Genomic DNA, 22146 nt, shown 5'->3' with positions numbered 1-22146 from the left:
ATTATTGGAAAAACACTTAACAAAGGGTTTCTACTGGGCAAGGAAGGAAATCCCTCAAGGCCTTCAATGGACAAGTACAAAAAAATTCCAAACACACTTAAAACTTCCAAAGAATCTTAGTCCACACAAGGAAGTGTATCACTAAGCATATATACGGTCTAGAAAATGAAATAAGGAAGGACAAAGCTAGAAAGAGTAAGTAAAAAATGTCCCAGTTCTTTTTTCTCTCACAGTGTTTTGGTTTCTGTCTGTCCTCTGCTTTCTGAGGTTCTGAGTGGGATTACCCTCTACTTTTTTTCTTCATGGCCCCTGGGCTAGGCCCTCCACATTCCTCAAGATCTTGTACAAGACATTCTTACAGAAAAACCCTTTCACAGTTTCTTCCTCAGCATTGTAGACATGCTTTTAGTTATAGTACCACCTAATCTTCAATAATAAAATCACAAGCTATGCCTAACCACCCCCTCCTTCCTTTAAGGAGATACAAAACCAGGAAAATTACTTTCTTCCCAAAATAGCCGACATTTTTCAAACACAGGGTACAGAGAATTGCCCTACTGTACGGTCCATGCAAGCTCAGACACCAGTTCTCAACCAAATTATACAGCCTACAGGAGCTTAGTCAGAAGTGGCAGTGTTGAGAGGACACTTTCCTTAAAGAAATCTAGTTTTCAAAAAACAAGGCCATTACATAACATCTCTGCACCAGGGTCTCAGAGTCCGGTTAAAATGATATGAGTCACATTTAGTGGTATGCTGATTGTTTTATGAGAATTGTGTTTTAGTGTCTATGTTTTACAAAATAAATGTATACACAGGCCAGTCCTCCATTGCATTACTGCTGCACTCACAGATCATGTTAGGAGCAGGGGCTTCAGAATGTTCTTCAATTTAAATATAAAGTCCAAATCATTACCCAATTACAGCAATATATATATATATATATACACACACACAAACACACAAAATATTATAACATTTGTATGAAGGTGCTCAGAAAACCATCATGACCATAAAGTGAATACATTCAAAAGCGGTCACCGTTATCGTTCATAGTACTTCCTCATTATTCAAGACAGCAGTTTTTAGCAATGTCACAGTCCCAAATCCATGTTCCAATACAAAAAAACCCCTTCTCTATAACAATGATCAGCCAATATACTCAAAATGCAGCACTTATCTGTTATTCAGCTGGGCTATAGAATCCGCTGCTTGGGAACACCTTCCAATGAGAGATACAGTGCCTGTAACATCCACAATTCCTGGGTTTGTGCTACATTGGTTTGCAAAGCTTTAATTGTGACAAAATATACATGACAACACCTTGTCAGTTAACCCGAATTAAGTTGGCTATTTGTTTATTTGAAGTGAGTCTAATAATTGTGCTTCAGGCTCAGCACCCACCCAAATGAGGTGATCCAGAGATGTTCTGTTTTGTGCCGTGTGAATTAACCCAAATTAAGTTGACTATTTGTTCATTTGAGGTGAGTATACCAATTGAACTTCAAGCTCAGCACCCACCCAAATGAGGTGATCAAAAGATGTTCTATTTTGTGCCATGTGACTTTTTGTTATATGGAACTCATGAGGTCTCTAGCACTCTACACATATCCAATCACATCTCAGGGCCGAGGAAGGTGCTCTGTGTAAAGTTGCCTTGAGTATGCTTTTTATGTATTTAAGTTTCCAGGGTTTGCTTGAAGATACCTAATTTGTCACAGAAAAAAAATGCTACTGAAGTGCTCCTATTTTAGGCCATAACCCAAGGGGTGGATTTTCCAATAGATGGAGTAGACAACTGCCAAAGGGCAACTATTCTACCATCAAACATCTGCCCTGTCAATGGAAGTTGTGATCCTGCCTGTCCCATCGTTGTTTATACCGGCTAACTGCTGTGACATTGAGGGGGATCCCTCTGGATGGCCACAACTTGGCAATTTTGAAAGGGGACCTTTCCCCCTAGCTGGACAGGGGCAGACACCTATCCTAATGTCTAGAGGCAGCCAAAGGGTTCAGTCCATCACTGCATAACATTACATTATAAAATAATTGAAGTACAGAATGGCCGAAATCAAGACAAGAGAATCAATAAGCGTCAGGACTGGGATGACATTTAACATGTATCACATGTTACTCTTGATATAAAGTGACAGTAAACCATAAAAACATACCACACATCTTTAAACATAATAACACTGTTACACTGCCAGCTTCTGAGTCCTTTCAGCTCATTTCACGTCTGACTTTGAGTCTGGCTGGACTGAGCTATGGCTAAGATATTACAACATTGTCTGACTCAGTCTTCTGTATTCTTTCTGATTTCTTTTTGTTTCATTTGGGCTTTTAGGAGAACAAGCTGATCCTTGCAAATATCAGGCCTGCAATGCATTCTCCGAGTGCCTCGTAAATCGTTGGAGTGGGGAAGGGGAATGCATCTGTAACTCAGGACATATGAGCATTGATGGACTACCCTGCCAAAGCGTCTGTGACCTGCAGCCAGACTTTTGCCTAAACGATGGAAAATGTGACATCATACCTGGAAAGGGGGCAATTTGCAGGTATTTTATCATTCTGTTTGCCTGTACCATGTAGACTAAGAGTTGTGAACATGTAAAACCACATCTGTGCTAGATATGAATTAGTTATCTGTGATAATTGGAGCAATCACTTAGAATTTATGAGTTTAATAAGCTGAGCCTCTGCATAGCCCTCTGTGGGCACTGGAGAATCAGTAACCTGGTGAACTGCTTTTAAGTTAAGTCCAAAAAGATTCTTTGTTATTTTAATTGTAATATCTTGGTTCCACTGTTTTGAATTCTACTATGTTAACAATGCTGCCTAGTAGCTTAACTAAATTCTGATTTGCAGCTGTCTCCTTACTTGTAGGAGTAGTTAATGGTGTCCTTTTCAAAATAAAAGCTACACTACTTTGTTCCCTCTCTAACCGCCACACTGTTGCCCACCCCCAGTGCCTGGCGTTATGTTTATTAGATTCTTGATATATCTTTTTTCTGTGGTACATCCAGAGCAGGTTCCAGGTACATTCTCTGTCCCTAGTGGGCTCACAAACTAAGTTTTGCACCTGGGACAATAGAAGTGACTTGTCCAGGGTTACAAGGAGCCACAGTGGGAATCAATCCCGGTTCTCCCTGATTCTCAGCCCACTGCACTAGCCATTAGGCTGCTCCTCTTTTGTTTGGTTAAAGGGTCTCTGTCCTTTATATTAGAAGGCTGCATCAGTGGTATGGCCAGAAGGCAAGTTTTGAGTGGGCCAATGGGTGGAGAGGCATTCCTCTCCACTCCCTAACCCCCCCCCTCCTACTCTCACTGCCAAACTTAAAAATTGAGGCCCCAATGCTCAAAAGTAGACATGGACACTAGAGGCCATTAGTGTCTGATTAGCACCCACATTTACCTGCATAGAATGATCAGAGTCTCGGAGTACAGGGACGAATGAGTGTGCAGACGAGCAGCATAAGTAGCATGTAAGCCGCAGATAACAGACTTGAATGTGTGCTTCACATTTGGGTTTTGCCAGGTGCATACACACAAGAGCCAAGCTTACTGTGGAACTCCTTTGCGCGTGCGCCAAGCACAATCCTCCTGCTGAGCTCCCTAATGCTCAACGCTATGAGCGTGCCTATATTTGCATCTCATTAGCGTTGAGCATCTTCTACACTGTTTTAGTGGTATTTTATGGCACTGTTTGGAACAACGCTGGAGTTTTGAGTGTTTGCCTATAATACCTTAGTTGGCATGGATTCCCAAGCCCAGCCAGCTGAAGACATCCTCAGCCTACTGAACCCCCATGCTTTGCTGTCATAACACTGGCAGTCAGCGACAGTGCGTCCAGCTGCCAACACTGGCACCCCATGAATGCTCAGTTCTGTGGATGAACTGAGCATGTATAGGTTTCTGAAACTGATGTTCCACTCTATGGGTCAGAAAATATATGTATATTTGCCAGTGCCCCTTATATCAAATTTACAAAAAGCTCCACATTAAATATTGTACCTTTTATAAAATACTGGAGGAATTGTGAATGTTCTCACCTGCGAGTCCCAATTCCTACCTCAATATTTGTATTCAAAATGGGGCTTAAAATTCTAGAAACAAGTGCAAACAGATATTTTTTTATCATTTAAATTTCAAAATGGCATGAAAAGACAGATAAAATGTCATTAATATCTTATCTGTCAATTCAAATAACTGCACATCCCTACACCTGGCTGGCTATACAAATGAATATTAGTAAAAATAATATCTGTCTGATATTCAGCTAATCCGTGGATGCAAGACCAAAATGAATCTGGATATTCAGCACTAGCATCCAGATTTTAGCTGGCACTGAATATCTAGGCACAGCAGAAATATTTGGTTAACTACCTAGATAGGTATCTATCTTAGTGGATTAAATATTGCTCCTAACCAGACAACTGGCAGCTCTGCCCTAGCTCCACCCACAGAAGGCCCTGGAACTATCTAGCTGGTGCTGAGGCAATCTGTAAGGATATTCTGGATAGTGCCACTGAATGTCTCCTGATTGCCAGGGCTAAAGGAAATATCTTGATACTTGCCACAGTTATCCAGATAAATCCTTCTGAATAATGTTTATAATAAAATCTACTGTGTATTTTAGGAAAAATAAGGGATGATTCTCAACAAACGGATGGCATCTTGTGAGATGTGTTAGCATGTGTACATCTTCCCCCTCGTTCTATAACCCAGAGCCTAAAGTTAGGCACAATCGGTGCTGGAGCTGCGGAGGGAGAGAATGTTTGAGGAGGTTCCCATACTAAAACTAGCCATTCTTTGAAGGGGATGATTCTGAGAAGCTAAAGCAAATCACAGTGGAGGAGTGGGTTAGAGCACAGGTCTTGACATCTGGAGGTGCCTGGTTCAATTCCTACTGCTGTTCCTTGTGATCTTGCGCAAGTCACTTTACCCTCCATTGCCTCAGGTACAAACTTAGGGCTCCTTTTACTAAGCTGCAGTAAGCCCAATGTGGGCTTACCGCTCGCTATTTAGGAAGTACCACCGGGCTAACGCAGCAGCCCGGCGGTACTTCGCCCCCCCCACTGCACCATCATTTCTGGCGCTACGCAAATTTGTAGCGCCGGATACTACCGGGCGGTAATCGGGCAGTGCTGCACGGTTACCGCCGGGTTAGCGCGGGAGCCCTTACTGCCACCTCAATGGGTGGCGGTAAGGGCTCCTCCCCGAAATGGCCACGTGGCAAGTGCTTTACTTGTCGCCCACCCATTTCCTGAAGGAAAGCGAGACCAACACTTTTACCAGCTTGGTAAAAGGGGGCCTCGGCGCACGTATAAAACACGTGTCGACACCAACGCAGGCCCCTTTTTGCCGCAGCTTGGTAAAAGGGGGCCTTAGAGTGTGAGCCCTCCAGGGACATAAAATTACCAATTGTACCTGATTGTAACTCACTTTGAGCTACCAGTGAAAAAGCTGTGAGCAAAATCCAAATAAACAAACTGTAAGACATCCAAGTGTGCATCAACAAGAAATCACCAGAAAATTGACAAAGACATTGACAAGAAGTCACCAGGATCAAGCTGTCTATGCTTATCTCATGCTATTTTCCACTGTTTTTTGGATGTCTTCTTGCTAATGGCCCACTATGGCAGTTCCAGTTATTCACTTATTTATGAGGCCAGTAATGCACTGTAAGAAGATCAAGTACTGTAAGAATCATGGAAGAAAGCAATTGGTGTAAACTGGCAGCTTTACTTGGGCTACTCAGGATCGGCCTCTGCTTCAATGTTTTCTCTCTGTTTCTGTATTGACGGTCATTGCAGATGCCGTGTTGGTGAGAACTGGTGGTACAGAGGAGAGCACTGTGAGGAGTACGTCTCTGAACCTTTGGTAGTTGGTATTGCAATTGCTTCTGTGGCCGGCTTTCTTCTTGTGGCCATTTCTGTGGTCTTTTTCCTGGCCAAAACTTTTCAATACCAGCACATAAAGAGGGATCGAGAGCAATCTGCAAGGTGAGTCTGGATATATTCTTCTCAATATTCAAAAGCATTTAACAGGCCAGGATCAGCACCTGGCTGGTTAAATGTCCCAAAACTGGATATCCGCAAATTTTCAGCCCAGAGCACCCTTTATAGAATGGCGCTGAGTGCGGATTTTTTCTGGCACCTGATTTTTGTTGACATTTACTGAATCTAGCTCTACGTATATAAATGTTTAGAATAATGACGTATTTACATTTATGTGCACACATACAGGCATAAATGCCATACATAGTGGTATTTGCAAGGGGATATACACAGGGGTGGAGCATAGTTGGGACATAGGCAGGGTTCTCATTTATACAGGCAACTTACAGAATACTATAGTTATATGCGTCTCTACCACAGTTAAGTGCTTGCACTTATGGCACAAGTGCGGGCACCTACGTGTTAGGCGATTCTAGATTATGCTAGTATTCTATAATGGAACCTGGGCACCTAAATTCTGCTATCAAATAGGCTCCTACTGCACAACCTCAGGGCACCTAAATGGAGGTGGTGGTGTTACCGAATTACCATGTCCCCGAGTACTATAAAAGTCGCTAAAAATTGTGCATGCAATTTAATTGACTAATGAGCTAATTAGTGCTGATAATTGTCTTAAGCAATTATCGAAGCTAATTATTTAATTAAAATATACACACATAAATTTAGGTGTATTGAAAAAGGGGGTGTGGAAATGGGAGGGTCATGGGTGGAATGGGGGCATTCCTACAATTTATGTGCGTAGTTATAGAATAATGGGGATATGTGCCTCATTTAGGTGCAAAGATTTGCACCATCTTTTAATTGACTAATCCAGGGATGCTGAAAAGTTATTCATAGCAAAAACACTTTATGCATTGACTAAATCATTGGAAGGTACTAAAGCTGAATTTTCCTCTGAAAATTAAGGGGCTTAAGGAAGATGTTAAGAAATTGCAGGATTTGTCATTTGCTATAGAGAAAGATAAGCTATTGCTACATAATAAAATGGATGGGACGACTACCTTATGAGGAGAGGTTAAGATGGCTAGGACTCTTTAGCCTGGAGAAAAGGCGGATGAGGGGTGATATGATAGAGGTCTACAAAATAATGAGTGGGGTAGAGCGGACAGATGTGAAGCGTTTGTTTAAGATTTCTAACAATAATAGAACTAGGGGACACAAGATGAAATTAGAATGTGGTAGGTTTAAAACAAATTGGAGAAAGTTTTTCTTTACTCAGCGTGTGGTTAGACTCTGGAACTCATTGCTGGAGAAGGTAGTGACGGCAGCTGGCCTTGCTGAGTTTAAAGGGGGTCTGGACAGATTCCTGAAGGAAAAGTCTATTGATCGTTATTAAATTCTGGGTTTTTGCCAGGTTCTTGGGGCTTGGATTGGCCGCTGTCGGAGACAGAGTGCTGGGCTTGATGGACCTTTGGTCTTTTCCCAGCGTGGCAGTGCTTATGTACTTATGTACTTATGTACACAGAAAAACTGAACAGATGGAGAATTATAATTGTAGCAGTTTTAAGAGATAGGCTGTGGAGTAAAACCAGGACTGGCTCAGCATATCCTTTATGACACGGAGGTATCTAGCAATTTAGAGAAGAAGGTACAAGCAGTAGACAGCTGCAAATGTAACCTAACACAAGTAGCCAAAGAAAAAGAATTGAGATTTTCCAGGAAGCACTGAAGGTCATTTAAAAAGCATTTCCACATGTAAATGGCATAATTTCCAGTGCAGTTTGCATACATATGTAAATGGCGATTTTAGAAAGCCTCTGCTTACATGTGAACATCACTACAATGCAGAGATTTCAAGTGAGTGTGATTTGGGTATGGCTTGACCAATCGAAAATCTGCCTATGTATTCTCCATTTCACAAAAGGAATGCAGGTGCATTGTTTTTATGCATGTAGAGAGGTGTGGTAGCTGTGTTAGTCCACTCTTAAAGGTTACCAATAGAAATCAAACAAAATAAAACATGGAAAAGAAAATAAGATGATACCTTTTTATTGGACATAACTTAATACATTTCTTGATTAGCTTTCGAAGGTTGCCCTTCTTCGTCAGATCGGAAATAAGCAAATGTGGTAGCTGATAGTATATATAAGTGAAACATCCATGCATTTCATTGTCTAGCCAGGGCGGGGGTGGGTAGGAGGTATGCATGGGGACATCAAAGCATTTCATTGATAGTCTAACAGGATGGGTTTGGGTAGGTGAGAGGAGGGTGATAAACAGAGCAATACAACTTTATGGTTTATAATGGGCTAGAAAACCCAGATCCTTGTTAAGTCCTGTCTGTTGGGTCAAAATATTCAATCATTCTGACTTCAAAGGTCTTACGTTCCTGTATTGTTTTAAAGTTACCTTTATGCATGCAAATTTCCTTGTTGAATTTTGCCATAGCTTAGGGGCATAGGCAGTCGGTGACTCAGCTGTTTGGGGAGGCTAAAGTGGGTGGGGCTAGATGAAGTTATAGGATGGGGCCAAGATCAGGGTATGGGACAGATGGAACAGAACAGAGTATATTAAAATTCTTGCAGTGGGGGGAAGCACCTATGTCAGCAGTAAAAGGATAGTGGAGAACTTTTGAACACTGCTAAGAATGAATCCTTCACTGTGTGGTTCTGGTGCAGCTCTATCAGCTGTCTCCCCAGTACCTCTGTAATATGTACACTGAATACATTCCAGGAATTATGTGACAAAAATGAATATTGTGAACCAAAATAATACAACATATTAAAGAGGACAATATTTGCAGTATTCTGGAAATACATACAATTATTTAGCATTGATTTGTAAGTCCTCCAGAGATAGGAAAATACCTACTGTATCTTAATATAACTCTCACTGAGCTACAATTGAAAAAGGCATGAACTAAATCCAAAATCCAGTACCAGGCATACTATGAAGTAATACAAAACCCAACAAAAATCACTTAGGACCTATAAAGCAATTCTACCATAACACTAACCTTCAGGAGTCACCGTAAATTGCAGTGGGCAGAATATCATCAATATACTTATTGGAAAACTAAGCAAGCTGGATTAGTACAGATCAGTCCTAAACAGACACTCAATGCTAACAGAATACCCAACCTTTTTCATACATGAACACAAGTAGACCCTCATCAAGTATAGAATAAGTAACCACAAACTAAAAATAGAAACATGTAGACAAGAATTAAACTGAACCCCAAGAAGCCATACTCTGCATAAAATGCAAAACCAAGAAATAGAAACAGCGAGACATCCCTTTGTACCATGGAAAATCTAGAGAGCAGATGTAAATTTCAAAAAACTAACATATTTCAATTGCTACATGAAAAAGTAGCAAATAAAACAAAACCAACAAATAAGGTGATATCTTCTTATTCAACTAACACAACATATTTGGCTAGTTTTCAGAGGCCAAAAACTCCTTCTTTAAGTCAGAACGAGCATACTGTCCTGACCTGGAGAATTAGGTGTCACCTTATTTTTTTATTTTATAACTATTTATTAACTTTTAAAGTGGACTAACATGGCTGCCACATTATTTCATCCTAAATTAAAAATAAAATGTTTTTTTAACCTTTGCTGTCTGCCCATTTAATTTTTCTAATTGTGTTGGTCCTGGTCTCTGGTTACTGCTTCCCTGTTTTCTTTTAACTCTCTTTCCATGGGTCTCCTGTCCAAGTGCCATTTTTTCTCTTCTTTTGTCTTCTTCACCTCTTCCATAACAACTAACATCAACACTAATATGTTCCTTTCAGCTTGCTTCCATTTTTTGTTACCTAGCCATTCAGATTTCATTCATATTATCCTGTCTTCCATCTCCCTCTTTTTACTGCACCTACCTACAGCTTTTCATCTCTTTTCCTCACTCTGGCTCTCCCATTCTCCTTTCTCTTATTCCTCAGTCTTTCACTAGCTTTTTCCTCTCTCCCACTTCCATTCAGAATCTCCTCTCTCTCTACCTCTGCCACCCAGCATCTCCTTTTCTGTTTCTATCACCTGCCACCCAGCATCTTCTCTGTCTCTCTCTCTCCCACCACCATCCAGCATTGCATCTCCCCTCTCTACCCCTGCCATCCAGCATCTCCTTCGTTTCTGTTTCTATCACCTGCAATCCAGTATCTTCTATCTCCCACCACCATCCAGCATTACCTCTCATCTTTCTCTCCCACCTGCCATCCTGCATCCCCTCTCTTGTCTCTCTCTTTCTCACTCCTCCTCTGCCAGCTAGCATCCCTTCTTGTCTCTTTGCCCCTACCACCATAAAGTATCTCGTCTGTCTCTTTTTCTTACCCCTACCATAAAGCATTGCCCCTTCTCTCCCCCCATACAGTATTGCTTCTGCCTCTCTCATCTCATCTCTGTCTCTCACTGCAACCAACATCTCCTCTATGTTTCTCCACATACCCCGTACCCCTATCATCCAGCAGTGCCTGTCTGTCTCTCTCCCCAGCATGCAGCAATGTCCATTGCCTCGCTTTCTCCTCTCCTCTCCACACTATTCATTGTCCCTACCTATCTCTCTTCCCATCATCCAGCATTGCCCCTATTTCTATCTCACTTCCTCCTATGCAGAATTTCCTCTATCCACTGTCTCAGATACTCTCCAGCCCATAGACTCTATCTCTCCCCCACTTTTATCCAGTATTGTACCACACTTTCTCTATCTCCCCCACCCTCACCCATCCAGTCATGCTTCTTTTCTTTTTCCCTCCCCACCTATTCACTGCCACCCTGCAGCACAGTTTCATTCTTCCTTCTTCTTGTACCTCTGCCACCGGTCCCGCGCTAATAAGCAATGATAGAAGAGCGCGGGACCCGACTCTACAGCGTCGCTAGTGCTTCCTGTGATGGTTCTGCCTCTTCCGATGTAAACTTCATGGACCGGCATAAGAAGCGCTAGCGGCGCTGCAGAGAGCCGGGTCCTGCGCTATTCTATCATTGTTTATGAGCACAGGTCCGGTAGCAGCAGTGCAACGGGAGCCCCAAGCCTCTTATACGGGGCACCTATGCTTAGGGGCCTGAACATATTTTGAAAAAGTGCTTATTTTGACCAAGGCTTTATATGAAGAACTGAGGAAATAATTTTCTTTCATGCCCTGTTTCTTATTTGTGCCTCTAAGAAAATTTAAGTTCTCTAGTTAACTGCCTGAACCTACCTGAATAGACTTTTAAAATGGCCCACTCTGCAATTATATGTGGAAATTGTGAAACTGTCACTTTTTATGAGTTGATACTACACTTTTTTTCCACATGTATGTTTGTAAAATGGATACTCCGGCTATAAGTGGTAATAAACATGTCTGCACTCCTGCTTGTTCTTAGATGTAGTTTTACAAAAGATTTCACATTCCACAGAGCTTTTTGTAAAATATAGTGGAAATGTTACAACCTGGAAGTCTCAGTTCCAATCTCAGTATTCAAAGTAAACTGGGATTTCATGTGGGATGAGTAGATCAAGTTCCATTCTTTGTTTCCAGCTAAGACCATTTATTTTCTTGTTTCATAGGAAATTCAGGACAGAGTGCGAATTATAGAACTTTATGCAAAGGACCAGCAGTTTGCAGATTTTGTGAGACAGCATCAAATGTGAGATATACAGATTTGTTTTTTCAAGTTTATAATTTTAGTCACGGGTCTGTCCTAGTAGCATATTCATTCAAGTTATTCCATCAGCTTCTTTTTGGTAGAGGATATCATCCTAACACACTTTCAGGGCAGGCTTATTGTAAGAGTGAAATCTTAACACAGTAGGCTGAATTTTCTATTTTCAACTTATTGGTCTGTGGGGCCATATAGGGATCCTTTTATGAAGTTGTGGGGAAAAAGGGCCCTGTGCTAGTTGCAGGGGCTATTTTTCTAGCACGCCAGGGCCCTTTTTACCGCAGTGGGCAAAAAGCCCCCAGACAAACATGGCCATGCGGTAAGAGAACTCTTACTGCCACTCATTCAGGTGGTGATAACGGCTTCTGCAGTGACCCGTTGGTAACCTGATTACCACTGGGTTACCGCTGTGCAAGCCATTTCCAGGGGTTTTCTTTTTCATTCAGAAATGCCATTCGCTTGGGGCGGAACTACCGCCGGTGGCTGGCAGTAGTTCCGACTTAGAGTTTGGTAAGCCCGTGTTGGGCTTTACTGATGCTTTGTAAAGGACCTCCATAATTATTGTTATTGATGAGGCATTTGTAGGGCTCCCTGTACCAAATTCTAAAAGGTACAATGAATCCATGCTCTGTTGACAAGCTCATATTTGAATACTTGAGACAATGGAAGATAAAGATCACAATGACGAGCATCAGGATCAGAAGCAGGATTTGAACTCAGATCTGCTGGTTTCCTCTCTGTTCCTCTAATCAGAAGATGTTCCTTTTCCTTTGAAGACTAGCATGCTCTTTCATGAGTTCTTATTGTTTTGTTTTCACTTAGGTCTTTGGCCAATGCCAGGAAAGGAAATCAAACGAGGTGCTCTTAAACCTTGGCATAGCCAACAAAGTAGTATTCAGTTGTGATTAGACACTTTTACTTGCTATTGACTGAGGGCTAGATGCACTAAACCTTAACGACCCTCTAACAACCCTTTAACGAAGGAAATTCCTAACCGTTGCATGCATTAAAGGCCTTTTTCCTACGAAGCAAGCAGCTAACGAAAACGGAATGCAAAGGAGAAACTACCATTGAAATGTGGACAATTCGGAATGCACTAACCATACCGACGATTGCAACGAATCATTTACCGTCAGAAATTTTACGTACGCTCAGACCTGTCGTTAAGGCCTGAGCGGTCATCTCCCCGCTGCCCCCTGCTACATAAAAATCCAAGCCAGCATGTTTAAAAAGAAAAGTGAGATACAAACACAAACACGTGGCTCTCCGCTTTCCCCTGCATCATTACAAAACAAAACATACTGCTTCTCCCTGCAGCTTAAAAATCCTGTCTCTCCCCTTCTCCAACAGCTTTGAAAATTAACACTCTATCCCCTAAAGTCAATTTTCCCAGTACTGTAAACAAACTGCAAAGAGGTCTTTTGCTACAAAAGGGGATTTACAAGGGTCGTTCTTTTTAGAGTTATCTTCAACTGCACTCTTCTGCTAGATCAGACAGCTAAAAGGCTTGCAGGTCGGGATCCCCCCCTCACACGCCCCAGTCTGACGTAAGCAACCTACGTAGGTTTAATACGTTTGTGGCTGCTCTGCACATGCTTAAGGAGCAAATTAACGACGGGGATAACGTACGCTTGATACATTGTACTTTTCAATACCGCACCGAACATTTGTGAGCTGTTTTTTTTGTGCATTCTTCGTTGTTTCAAATTCGTTAAGCACTTTTACGATTTAGATTTTTTAACATTTGGTTGATGCATCTAGCCCTGAGTGTTGTCAGGTGAAGCTTCCTCCCCCCCCCCCCCCCCCCCCGTCTTTGTAACAGTTAAGTGAGTAGAAATATTTTATAAAATCTTGCAGTTAATTACCCTTCACTACTGTGGAGCTGTGCTAAAGAGAACATAAACTGTTGGAATAGTACATTTAATCTAGCTGCAGGTTATAATAATGTTTGAGTTAGCGGATTTGGAGAATCAGATTAAGATAAATAAATACCTTGGATCTGATATTCAAAACAAGTTGTGGTTATCAGCATAACTCACTAGTCTTGAATTTTCAGCCCTTAACTGGATAAATTATTGGACTATTTAACTTGCTAAATGACCCTGGGTAGTTTTGCATCTCCCCTCTCTGCCCATTTGCCTCCTGGTAGTTCATCACAATCCCTCTGGGTAGCTTGGCATCTCCCTTTCCCAGCCCCCCCCCATAGTTCATCATCTCCCCTACCCCTGCAGGTCCAGATTTTCTTTTGCCCCTTTCCCCTGCCCCCCCCCCTTGAAGCCAACAGTTCTCCCTCCCACGCCTGTGGCACTTCAAAAAACATGTCTCCTTGCTCCCTCCTCCCTGATTGCAAGTGAGCAGCTCTCCTGATGCCCTCCCATGGGTCCAAACACCTCTCCTGCTGCTTCCCATGCCAGCGGCGCTTCAAACGTTTCTCCTAGCTGCATCAGCGATCAACACATCCCGGCCCCTGTGTAAACAGGAAATTGCTTCAGCAGGGGGATAGGATGTGCAGAGAAAAGGTTCCAGCGCCAGCTGCAGACAGTGTGTGTTGATCGCTGCTGCAGCAAGGAGAAAAGTTTGAAGTGCTGCGGGCATGGGAAGAAAAGGGAGAGGTGTTTGGACCTGGCGGGGGGGGGGGGGGAGGGGGAGTGTCAAGATAGCTGCTGACTCACGTTCGGGGAGAAAGGAGGGAGAAAAGCAGCATGAGGGGAAAAAGATGTGACTGCAACAACAAGAAAAAAATAATCAGGCATTGTCATGGGGATTCCCAAACTCCCGCGGCACACCTGGAGAAGCAGCCATGGCACACCAGTTGAAAAACGCTGTTGGTCATTTTACTATTGTTCTATTTTTAACAAAATTGTAAGTTTCATGTTTAACTATACTTGCTATACACTGTCTTGGGTGAATCTCTTCATAATGGCAGTTAATAAATAAATCCATTGAATTTTAACTGGTACACTGGGGAAATTTTAAAGAAATCCTAAAAAAAAGCCAATATGGACTTTGAAAATTTGGGGCCATGTTTACTAGGCCGTGCTATCATTTTTAGTGTGCGCTAAATGCTAGAGTTGCCTATATGTTTCTATGGGTGACAGCGTTTAGAGTGTGCTAATCATTAGTATACACTACAAACACTAGCGTGCAGTTAGCACCGCTTAGTAAACAGGGCCCTAGGTTTCAATTTCTTCAAAAAGATTTGATGACCCTTGAATTGATTTGCACTTTTCTGACCACTGACAAGTCAGTTATGACCCATGAACTGCATAACTAAAGGCTTAAACTTAAAATGCCTGAAAGCTGCATCTTTACTTTCTGCTGAGAGCTGTAAATTTGAGGTCATACTGATTCAGCAAGGAGCACTCTTCCCCTCCCTGACAGAATTGGTGCCATTGACTCTATATCACAAGGACACTAAGAATGTACACAGTTTGAAGGTGAAGACGTGTTGAGGTTTTTTTTAGACAAAACAATTCATAAGACTTGAGTCTTGGAAAAATTCCTGTAACAAAATGATGGCTACAATCTCCTGTAAAAGAAACCTTGGACTTGCTGTGTTCCATAACATTCAGATAGTGTGTTCCATTCTATGTAAACAATAAAGTAAGACAGAAATTAGCTGAAGTTGCAAGGCTGTATGATTTGGGAGGGAAAATGATGCCCAATCCACTGTATATAAGGCACTGTTGTATTTAGACAGAGGCTGAAATGATTATCAGTGAGTAACTTTTTACAGCAGTGATCTCTCTCTCCTGCTCATAACAAATTGCTGTTTGTTATTGCCTGATTGCTTTGTTATTATCTGGATTGGTAAGTAATAAAAACTTTCTACTTAGAAGAAACATAGCTTCTGTCTTTTCTGTCACCCCATATTGGGGGGGGGGGGGGGGGGTGGCTGGTCCACTGTATCTTGGGGTGGGTGTAAGGAGGCAGAAACCCTATTGGTATATTTCTTATGGTAAGCAAAAGGATCAGAGAAAGAATTACCACCTATTATAGCCTTCTCTGGGACTAGGTGAGTATCAGAGGGGACCATATAACCACAGACTCCACTATAAACACCCTTCAGAGTTTTTCTAAGTCTATTGGATTATTTGAAGGTCCTTCCTTTTGAAAATGGATTATTTTGCCAAAGGACTTCTCTGACTGGAAGTGTTTTGCGTCTGTTTCATGAACTTCTGGTACAAGCCTTGCAAATGCTGATGATGAACCAACCCACTGTTTCCATAATAATGAAGTACAGACAAGAAGCAGCTAACTTCACAAGCCTTTTAGTAATGTAGATTTTAATATATTTTCAAACAAATGAATACATTGTAAGAAAACTTTCTTATTTTATCTTTTTTAAAACTGGAGTTTCAAATGATGTTTAAGTAGTTTCCTAAGACAAAGTTTAAAATCTGGTGTACAGCAGAATCCAATTAATGTGAATGTTCTTTTCCAGTGGAATAACTATCGTATTTCCTTCTAATAGCTCAGTAATGTAAAATGCCACATTAGTAATCTACCCCCATGTTTACTAAAGCTTAACTCGAGTTATCTGCAGCAGGGCCCATTTTATTCCTATGGGCCCTGCTGCAAATAACTGGAGCTAAGCTTTAGTAAACAACCCCCCTAGTTAACTAATTCACTTGATGAAGTAAATTTTTCAGGGAGAACATACAGTAGATCCTTATTTAATGAATCAAATGCTTAAGTTAATAACATTTTCTTCCAGAATTGGTAAAATTCAAAAGCATGCAAATAGAAATAATCTTTGCAGGAGAAAGCGTTAACATTCTGCAATTCTGCTCAAATATCTTGTGTACAGAATGAGAATAATTTACGTTTTACATAGTAAATGTGTTATGTGTGTTTATAGAATAATTTATGTTTTACATAGTAAATGTGTTAGTGTGTTTACAGTTATTACAGTTTTTGATGTGTTTTAAATGTAATTTATTTATGGAACTTCTGTACACCCCTCAGACCCTGTTTAACGGTGAGCAGTAAATAAATTTAAATCAATAAATAAATGCACTGAAGTTAAAGATTTTCAGATATCAGACCATTTCACAGGACTCAGGCTGAAGTAATGATGGTGATTCAAGGTGGAGAGGAAATGAGTCGATATGTATATTCCTTACACCATCCATCTTTGCCAACATTATTTTGGAAGAAACTGCTCCCTCGGAAGTCCATGACAGCAATTGCTTGATCTTGGTAATAAAAAGACTGGTTGTTATGGCAGAGTCCCTTCCTAACATCATGCAAAGGGAAAGATCATTGGAGAAAGAAATAATGCTTGGCAAGGTTGAAGGTAAATAAAAAAGAAGCCTGCGAATGTGATGGATTCATACAATAACAGCAGCTATGGATGCTACACTAACAATGATTAGCTGCCTGCCTGAAGACCGAACACAATTTAGGAAAACTATCCAGAGGGTCGCCATGAGTTGACACCGACTCAATGGCACTTAACAACAACACAAAGAATGACTCACCATTTGCCGCTTGCTGTTATGCAGGTGAGAATGGGATGTTTTTCCTTTTAATTGCTGCATTTCGATTAAAATTTTAATTGCGTTGAATTGTGTGATTAAAGGTATGTTATTACAAATTTTAATCAAAAGGCAGCTCTAAAAAAATTTAGGGCCCTGTTTACTAAGCTGCGCCATAGGCGTGCTAACTTTTTAGCACATGCTAATGCTAGAGACACCCATAAGAATATGTGTGTGTGTGTGTGTATGTAAAAGTTGTTCAGTGTTGAGGGGGAGAAGGAAGAGAATGCTAATGTTGCCAACCTGAGGGGAGATGGAATCTGAGATCCCTATTCTGTGCCTCCACCAACCAACCAAGCAATCTACGAGTATGCTGCAGAAAGATACACTTTTTTTCTAGGTTCTTTGCAGTATCACTCACAGAGACATTGAACAGAATGACCCTGGGAGAGGTTGAAGAGTGGAGATAAGGCCCTCTCTCGACTGTCTCACATTGTATCTAAGGTCTCTGCTGCCACCACCATGTGAGTCAATACACACACACACACACACACACACACACACACACACACACACACACACACACACACACACACACACACACACACACACACACACACACACACACACACACACACACACACACACACACACACACACACACACACCACACACACACACACACACACACACACACACACACACACCACACACACACACACACACACACACACACACACACACACACACACACACACACCACCCCTCCTCCCAGGCCTGCTGCCACTAGCCTCGACCTTCCCTCCTGTTCAGTCATAGCTGCAGCAAGGTGATACAATTACATATTTTCATAACTTTTTATTTTTTAATAAATTCGTATTGGTTTATTTATCTTTTTCATTATTTTTAGATTTCTTTTCATTGTTCTAGCCTTTCCTTATTAATTCATTGTATCTTTTTCCACATTTCCTTTCCATTTTGATTTTTTTTCTACTGTTCCTTGTTTTATTTTCTTGGCATTTCCTCTACATTTTTCCATCTTGTTGTCATCTTTCTTTTGCTTATGTTATAGTCCCATTTCTAGTTTTTCTTTATCCTACTTATATTCTTCCATTCTCCTCTGCTCCCCTCCTCTTCTTCCTCTTGCTTCTCACCTCTCTACTTGCTTACATTTCTCACCTCTCCAATATTCCCTCATCTTTTACCTCTTTCTTGCATATCCTCTCTCACACCTCCCTTCTTGCTTAGCATCCTCCACACTACCCTCCTCCTTCTTTCTATCTTCCACACCATCTTCCTCCTTCCTTCTCTCTCCATTTTGCCCATACCCACACATCTCGCCTCCTTACCTTTCTCACAGTTCTTCTTCTCCTCTCATATCACTCCTTCCCCCTTTTTATCCTCCCTCTTTTCTTGCCTTTACTATCTTTCTTCCCTCCTTTCTCCTCTGCCTCAAACTCTCCCCTCTTATCTCTCTCTCCCACACTTTCCTTCCTGGCATATTCTGGCACTGTCTTCTACTCCATCCTTCCCAGCACTCACACTCTCACTGGCACACTCCCCCCCCCCCCCCCCCAGCACATTTTCTCCCTTTTCCTTCCTTTTCTAGCACACTCTCCCCTTCCTTGCACACTTTCTCTACCAGGTCTAGCATCTCTCCCTTTCCTACTTCTCTACTTGCTCACGCAGCAGCAGCAAATTTAAGAATAGTAACAAGCATCGCGAACCCTGTGACTGAAAGCCCTGCTGCTCTTCTCCTCTAATGTGCATTTCCCGTGCACTTAAGAATTAGGTCAGATGCATCCAGAGAAAGTAAACCAAAAAGGTGTGGACTCTGTAACAAAAGTGTTATAAGATCTTAATAGAGGTTGTTATTAAGCTGTGGTAAAACATTGCAATTTACCACAGTGATATTTATTGTGCAAGTCACTAACCTGAGGTATCTCAATGTGTTACTGCAGTGGGGAACATTGTGCATTCCTGGCCACAGCAAAGCAAAGATCGTGGACTCCATTATCTTTTAAAAGGACCAGAGTATGGAGAATCTGCCCACTTTCTAATCCCACATCTATAGCCCATACTCAACCCCCTCCACCTCACTATCCCCCTGGCAGCCAATACCCAAACTGCCCCCCGATTCTACCTGGCATCAAAAAAGCCAACCCCCTATACCTCTGAACCCCCATCAGCCAGCTCCTAATCCCCCCCAATATCAATTACCCATCCCCCTTCATTTCCCGGGGGTCCCTGGTGGGTAGAAGTAGAATAAGCAATCCTTGGATCCTCCTACCTTATTGGTACCTGGGTGCAAAATGGCATCTCTTGCAGCACTACCATGTGTGCCTTATTTGGCAGTCTTATCACTAGCAGCAGTACTGCAAGACTACTACTAGGGGTAAAGTGTAGCACTTTAAACCCAAGCACTGATAAGACAGGAACAGCCAAGGAACCCTTCCTCCCATCTAGGTGTCAGAGGTTCAGGTGGGATGGAGCATGGGATATTTTTATGTTGGGCTCTTTATGCTAGGGGAGATTTGGAACCGGGGGTTCCTATTACAGACACTGGCCCCTTTGAGAGGCTCTTCAGAAGAATCAGGCCACACATTAGAAGCACAATGCTCTCAGGGAGGAATAACACAGCTTATGAGGTTAAATGCAAATGATATTATTCATTTTGCATAATAATGATATACCTTGCATACATTTGCATCCCATTATCATTTTAACACATGCATTAACAACAAATAACACATGATCGTGCCGTTTAATATGCATTTTGTGGCAAAAATTATGCATTATTCCCTTAACACACATTAGTAACAATCCTGGAGAACAGGAGAGGAGAGCAGCGATAAGGGGATATGATAAACATTTAAAACCTGCAAAAGGATTAATAATCCACAAGAAGCAAACAATTTTCAAAGGAAAGGAAGTTGCAAAAATATAGCAGAAAATATTTTTTCAGGAAAAGTGTGCGGGTACCTGGAATTCCCTTGTGAAGAAGGTGATGGTGACAAAATAGCAATAGAAGGTCTGATACTTAGCTGGCAGCAGTTGACTGAGAACCAGGAGAACTGGGTACAATTCCAACTGTGGCTCCTTGTGACCCTGGGCAAGTCACTTAACCTTTCATTCATTGCCCCAGGTACAAAATTTAGATTATGAGCCTACTAGGGACAGAGAAAGTATCTGCATATAATAATAAATGTAAACCACTTTGGCTGTACCACAGAAAGGTGATATATAACAAATATAATAAACATCGAGATATTCAGTAGCACTACCTGGATAGAGCCACTGAATATCTTTCACAGCAGCTTTTATCCAGGTAGCACAATGCAACTAATTATTGTATTATGTTAAAAGAAAATTATAAATATGGTTTATGGTTTATTTAAACTTTCTATACCATCCAAACTAACTAGTAGAACTAAGCGTTATACAAATAAAATATATGATAGTACAGAAGTTCAATTCCACCTCACATCGTATTGTATGGGTTACCTCTTAGTCTTTCCTGGGGTTTCTTTACGCCCACAATCTCCGTTCCTCTGAGCTACATCACGTATGCTAATTTTTTGACACCATGGAATCCCTAATTAAATTATTTCCCAATCAAAGTTTTATTCTCCAATTATATTTTGGTTTATATAATTGTCCCGCAATGCTCCGTTTTTTATCACATACAGTTTTTTACGTTCTCATGATTGTAGCACACGTCATCTTTACGTCACCTCACCCGTTTTCCATCACTTTTTTCTTATAAAGGCGTTCACTGTTCATCAGCTGTTTTTCAACATTTCTGATCAGACTGTCTCATCTGCGATCTAGCAAGAATTCATATAAACGGTCTTTTTGAAGGAAACATAAAAAACCTGGAAATCTACGACATAATGAAACCAATGACTGCAATGAACATATCCAGCCTCTTCCTCTCTAAATTCCCCCAAAGAACTCATCCTACTTGAACCTTACTCTACCATAATATCATCTTGTATCTGTTCATACCGGAATCGGCAAACGCCGTTACGGTACTATGTAAGTCACATTGAGCCTGCAAATAGGTGGGAAAATGTGGGATACAAATGTAACAAATAAAAAACATGCACACAAGGAAAAACATAGAGCACATCCAAAACCATAGCATGAATGAAAGAAGAACAAAAATTACAACAGGTGATTAAAAATTGCAGGAATGCTGTAGCCCAAAAGTGAAAGCCCTCATCCAATGCCCTGGTGATTGGCAATTCTTATGTCATTTCTAAGAAAGGTCATTATAGGATGAACCTTTTAGTTTAAACATCTTCTATGATCAAGTTGGAGCTGATAGAATAGTTTTGTCCTTCAGATACTCACCTTCTAGTTTTATTCTTCAGCATTGCTTAAAATTACACTTTTTTTTACAATTAGTCAATCACACAGTTCAACTTCCCTCAAACAAGGTTCTTTAATAAGAATGAGAGCTTTTAGTGGGTCCCTTGGGGGGGAGGGTCTTTGCGGGGGAGGGGCAGGGGGCACAGGAGTGTGAAGGCTACAGAAGGTTTTATTTTTCTAGGTCTTGATGAGTGGGAAGAGAGGTTATTTTTAAGGCTTTACATGTATGAGACAACTTCTTATGTTCGATGTCTCTTCAATCATTCTCTTCTCAGTCCATTGCCAAAAAAGGCATATCACCACAGTGAATGGATAAAAATATGAAGGCTTCTAATCTCAGGTGTTTATAAATTGTAAATTTAGGTGCTTATTTTCCAATTAATTAGGGTTCTTTAAGAGTACAAAAGTCAATGTTTGTTGGTTTTTTCATGGCACAGGTGTTACTGCTGAACACTTTCGTTGGAATCAAATATATCCATTTGTGCAACTGAGGAGTAGTCAGCATGAGAAAGGCATAGAAACAGAGTGGAGAATCCAAAGCAGGGCACTAGAGAGGTGAGAGAATAATATAGGAAATGGTGTTGTTCTGGTGTTTATTCAAAGCACTATTTATTTATTTTTTCACTGGGGATTTTTTTTTATTGATGTTTATCGATCAAAACCTAAAATCAGAAGCTCTAAATATAATTT

The 22146-nt window shown here is 41.2% G+C and overlaps 1 protein-coding gene across 1 annotated transcript in view; it reads left to right on the top strand.

Annotated features, from left to right (window-relative positions):
• The window catches only part of IMPG2 (interphotoreceptor matrix proteoglycan 2), a 68794-nt gene extending 56264 nt beyond the window's left edge, over positions 1–12530 (top strand). The window contains 5 exon segments of the mRNA XM_030205039.1: positions 2348–2558; positions 5817–5949; positions 5952–6005; positions 11508–11587; positions 12425–12530. Of these exon segments, the coding sequence (XP_030060899.1) occupies positions 2348–2558; positions 5817–5949; positions 5952–6005; positions 11508–11587; positions 12425–12470 (524 nt within the window). The 3' untranslated portion in view covers positions 12471–12530.
• Positions 12531–22146: the final 9616 nt, after the last annotated feature.

The sequence above is a fragment of the Microcaecilia unicolor genome, chromosome 5, assembly GCF_901765095.1.
Source record: "Microcaecilia unicolor chromosome 5, aMicUni1.1, whole genome shotgun sequence".
NCBI lineage: Eukaryota > Metazoa > Chordata > Amphibia > Gymnophiona > Siphonopidae > Microcaecilia > Microcaecilia unicolor.
The sequence above is the reverse complement of the archived record's forward strand: the minus strand, read 5'-3'. Positions and strand labels throughout refer to the sequence as shown.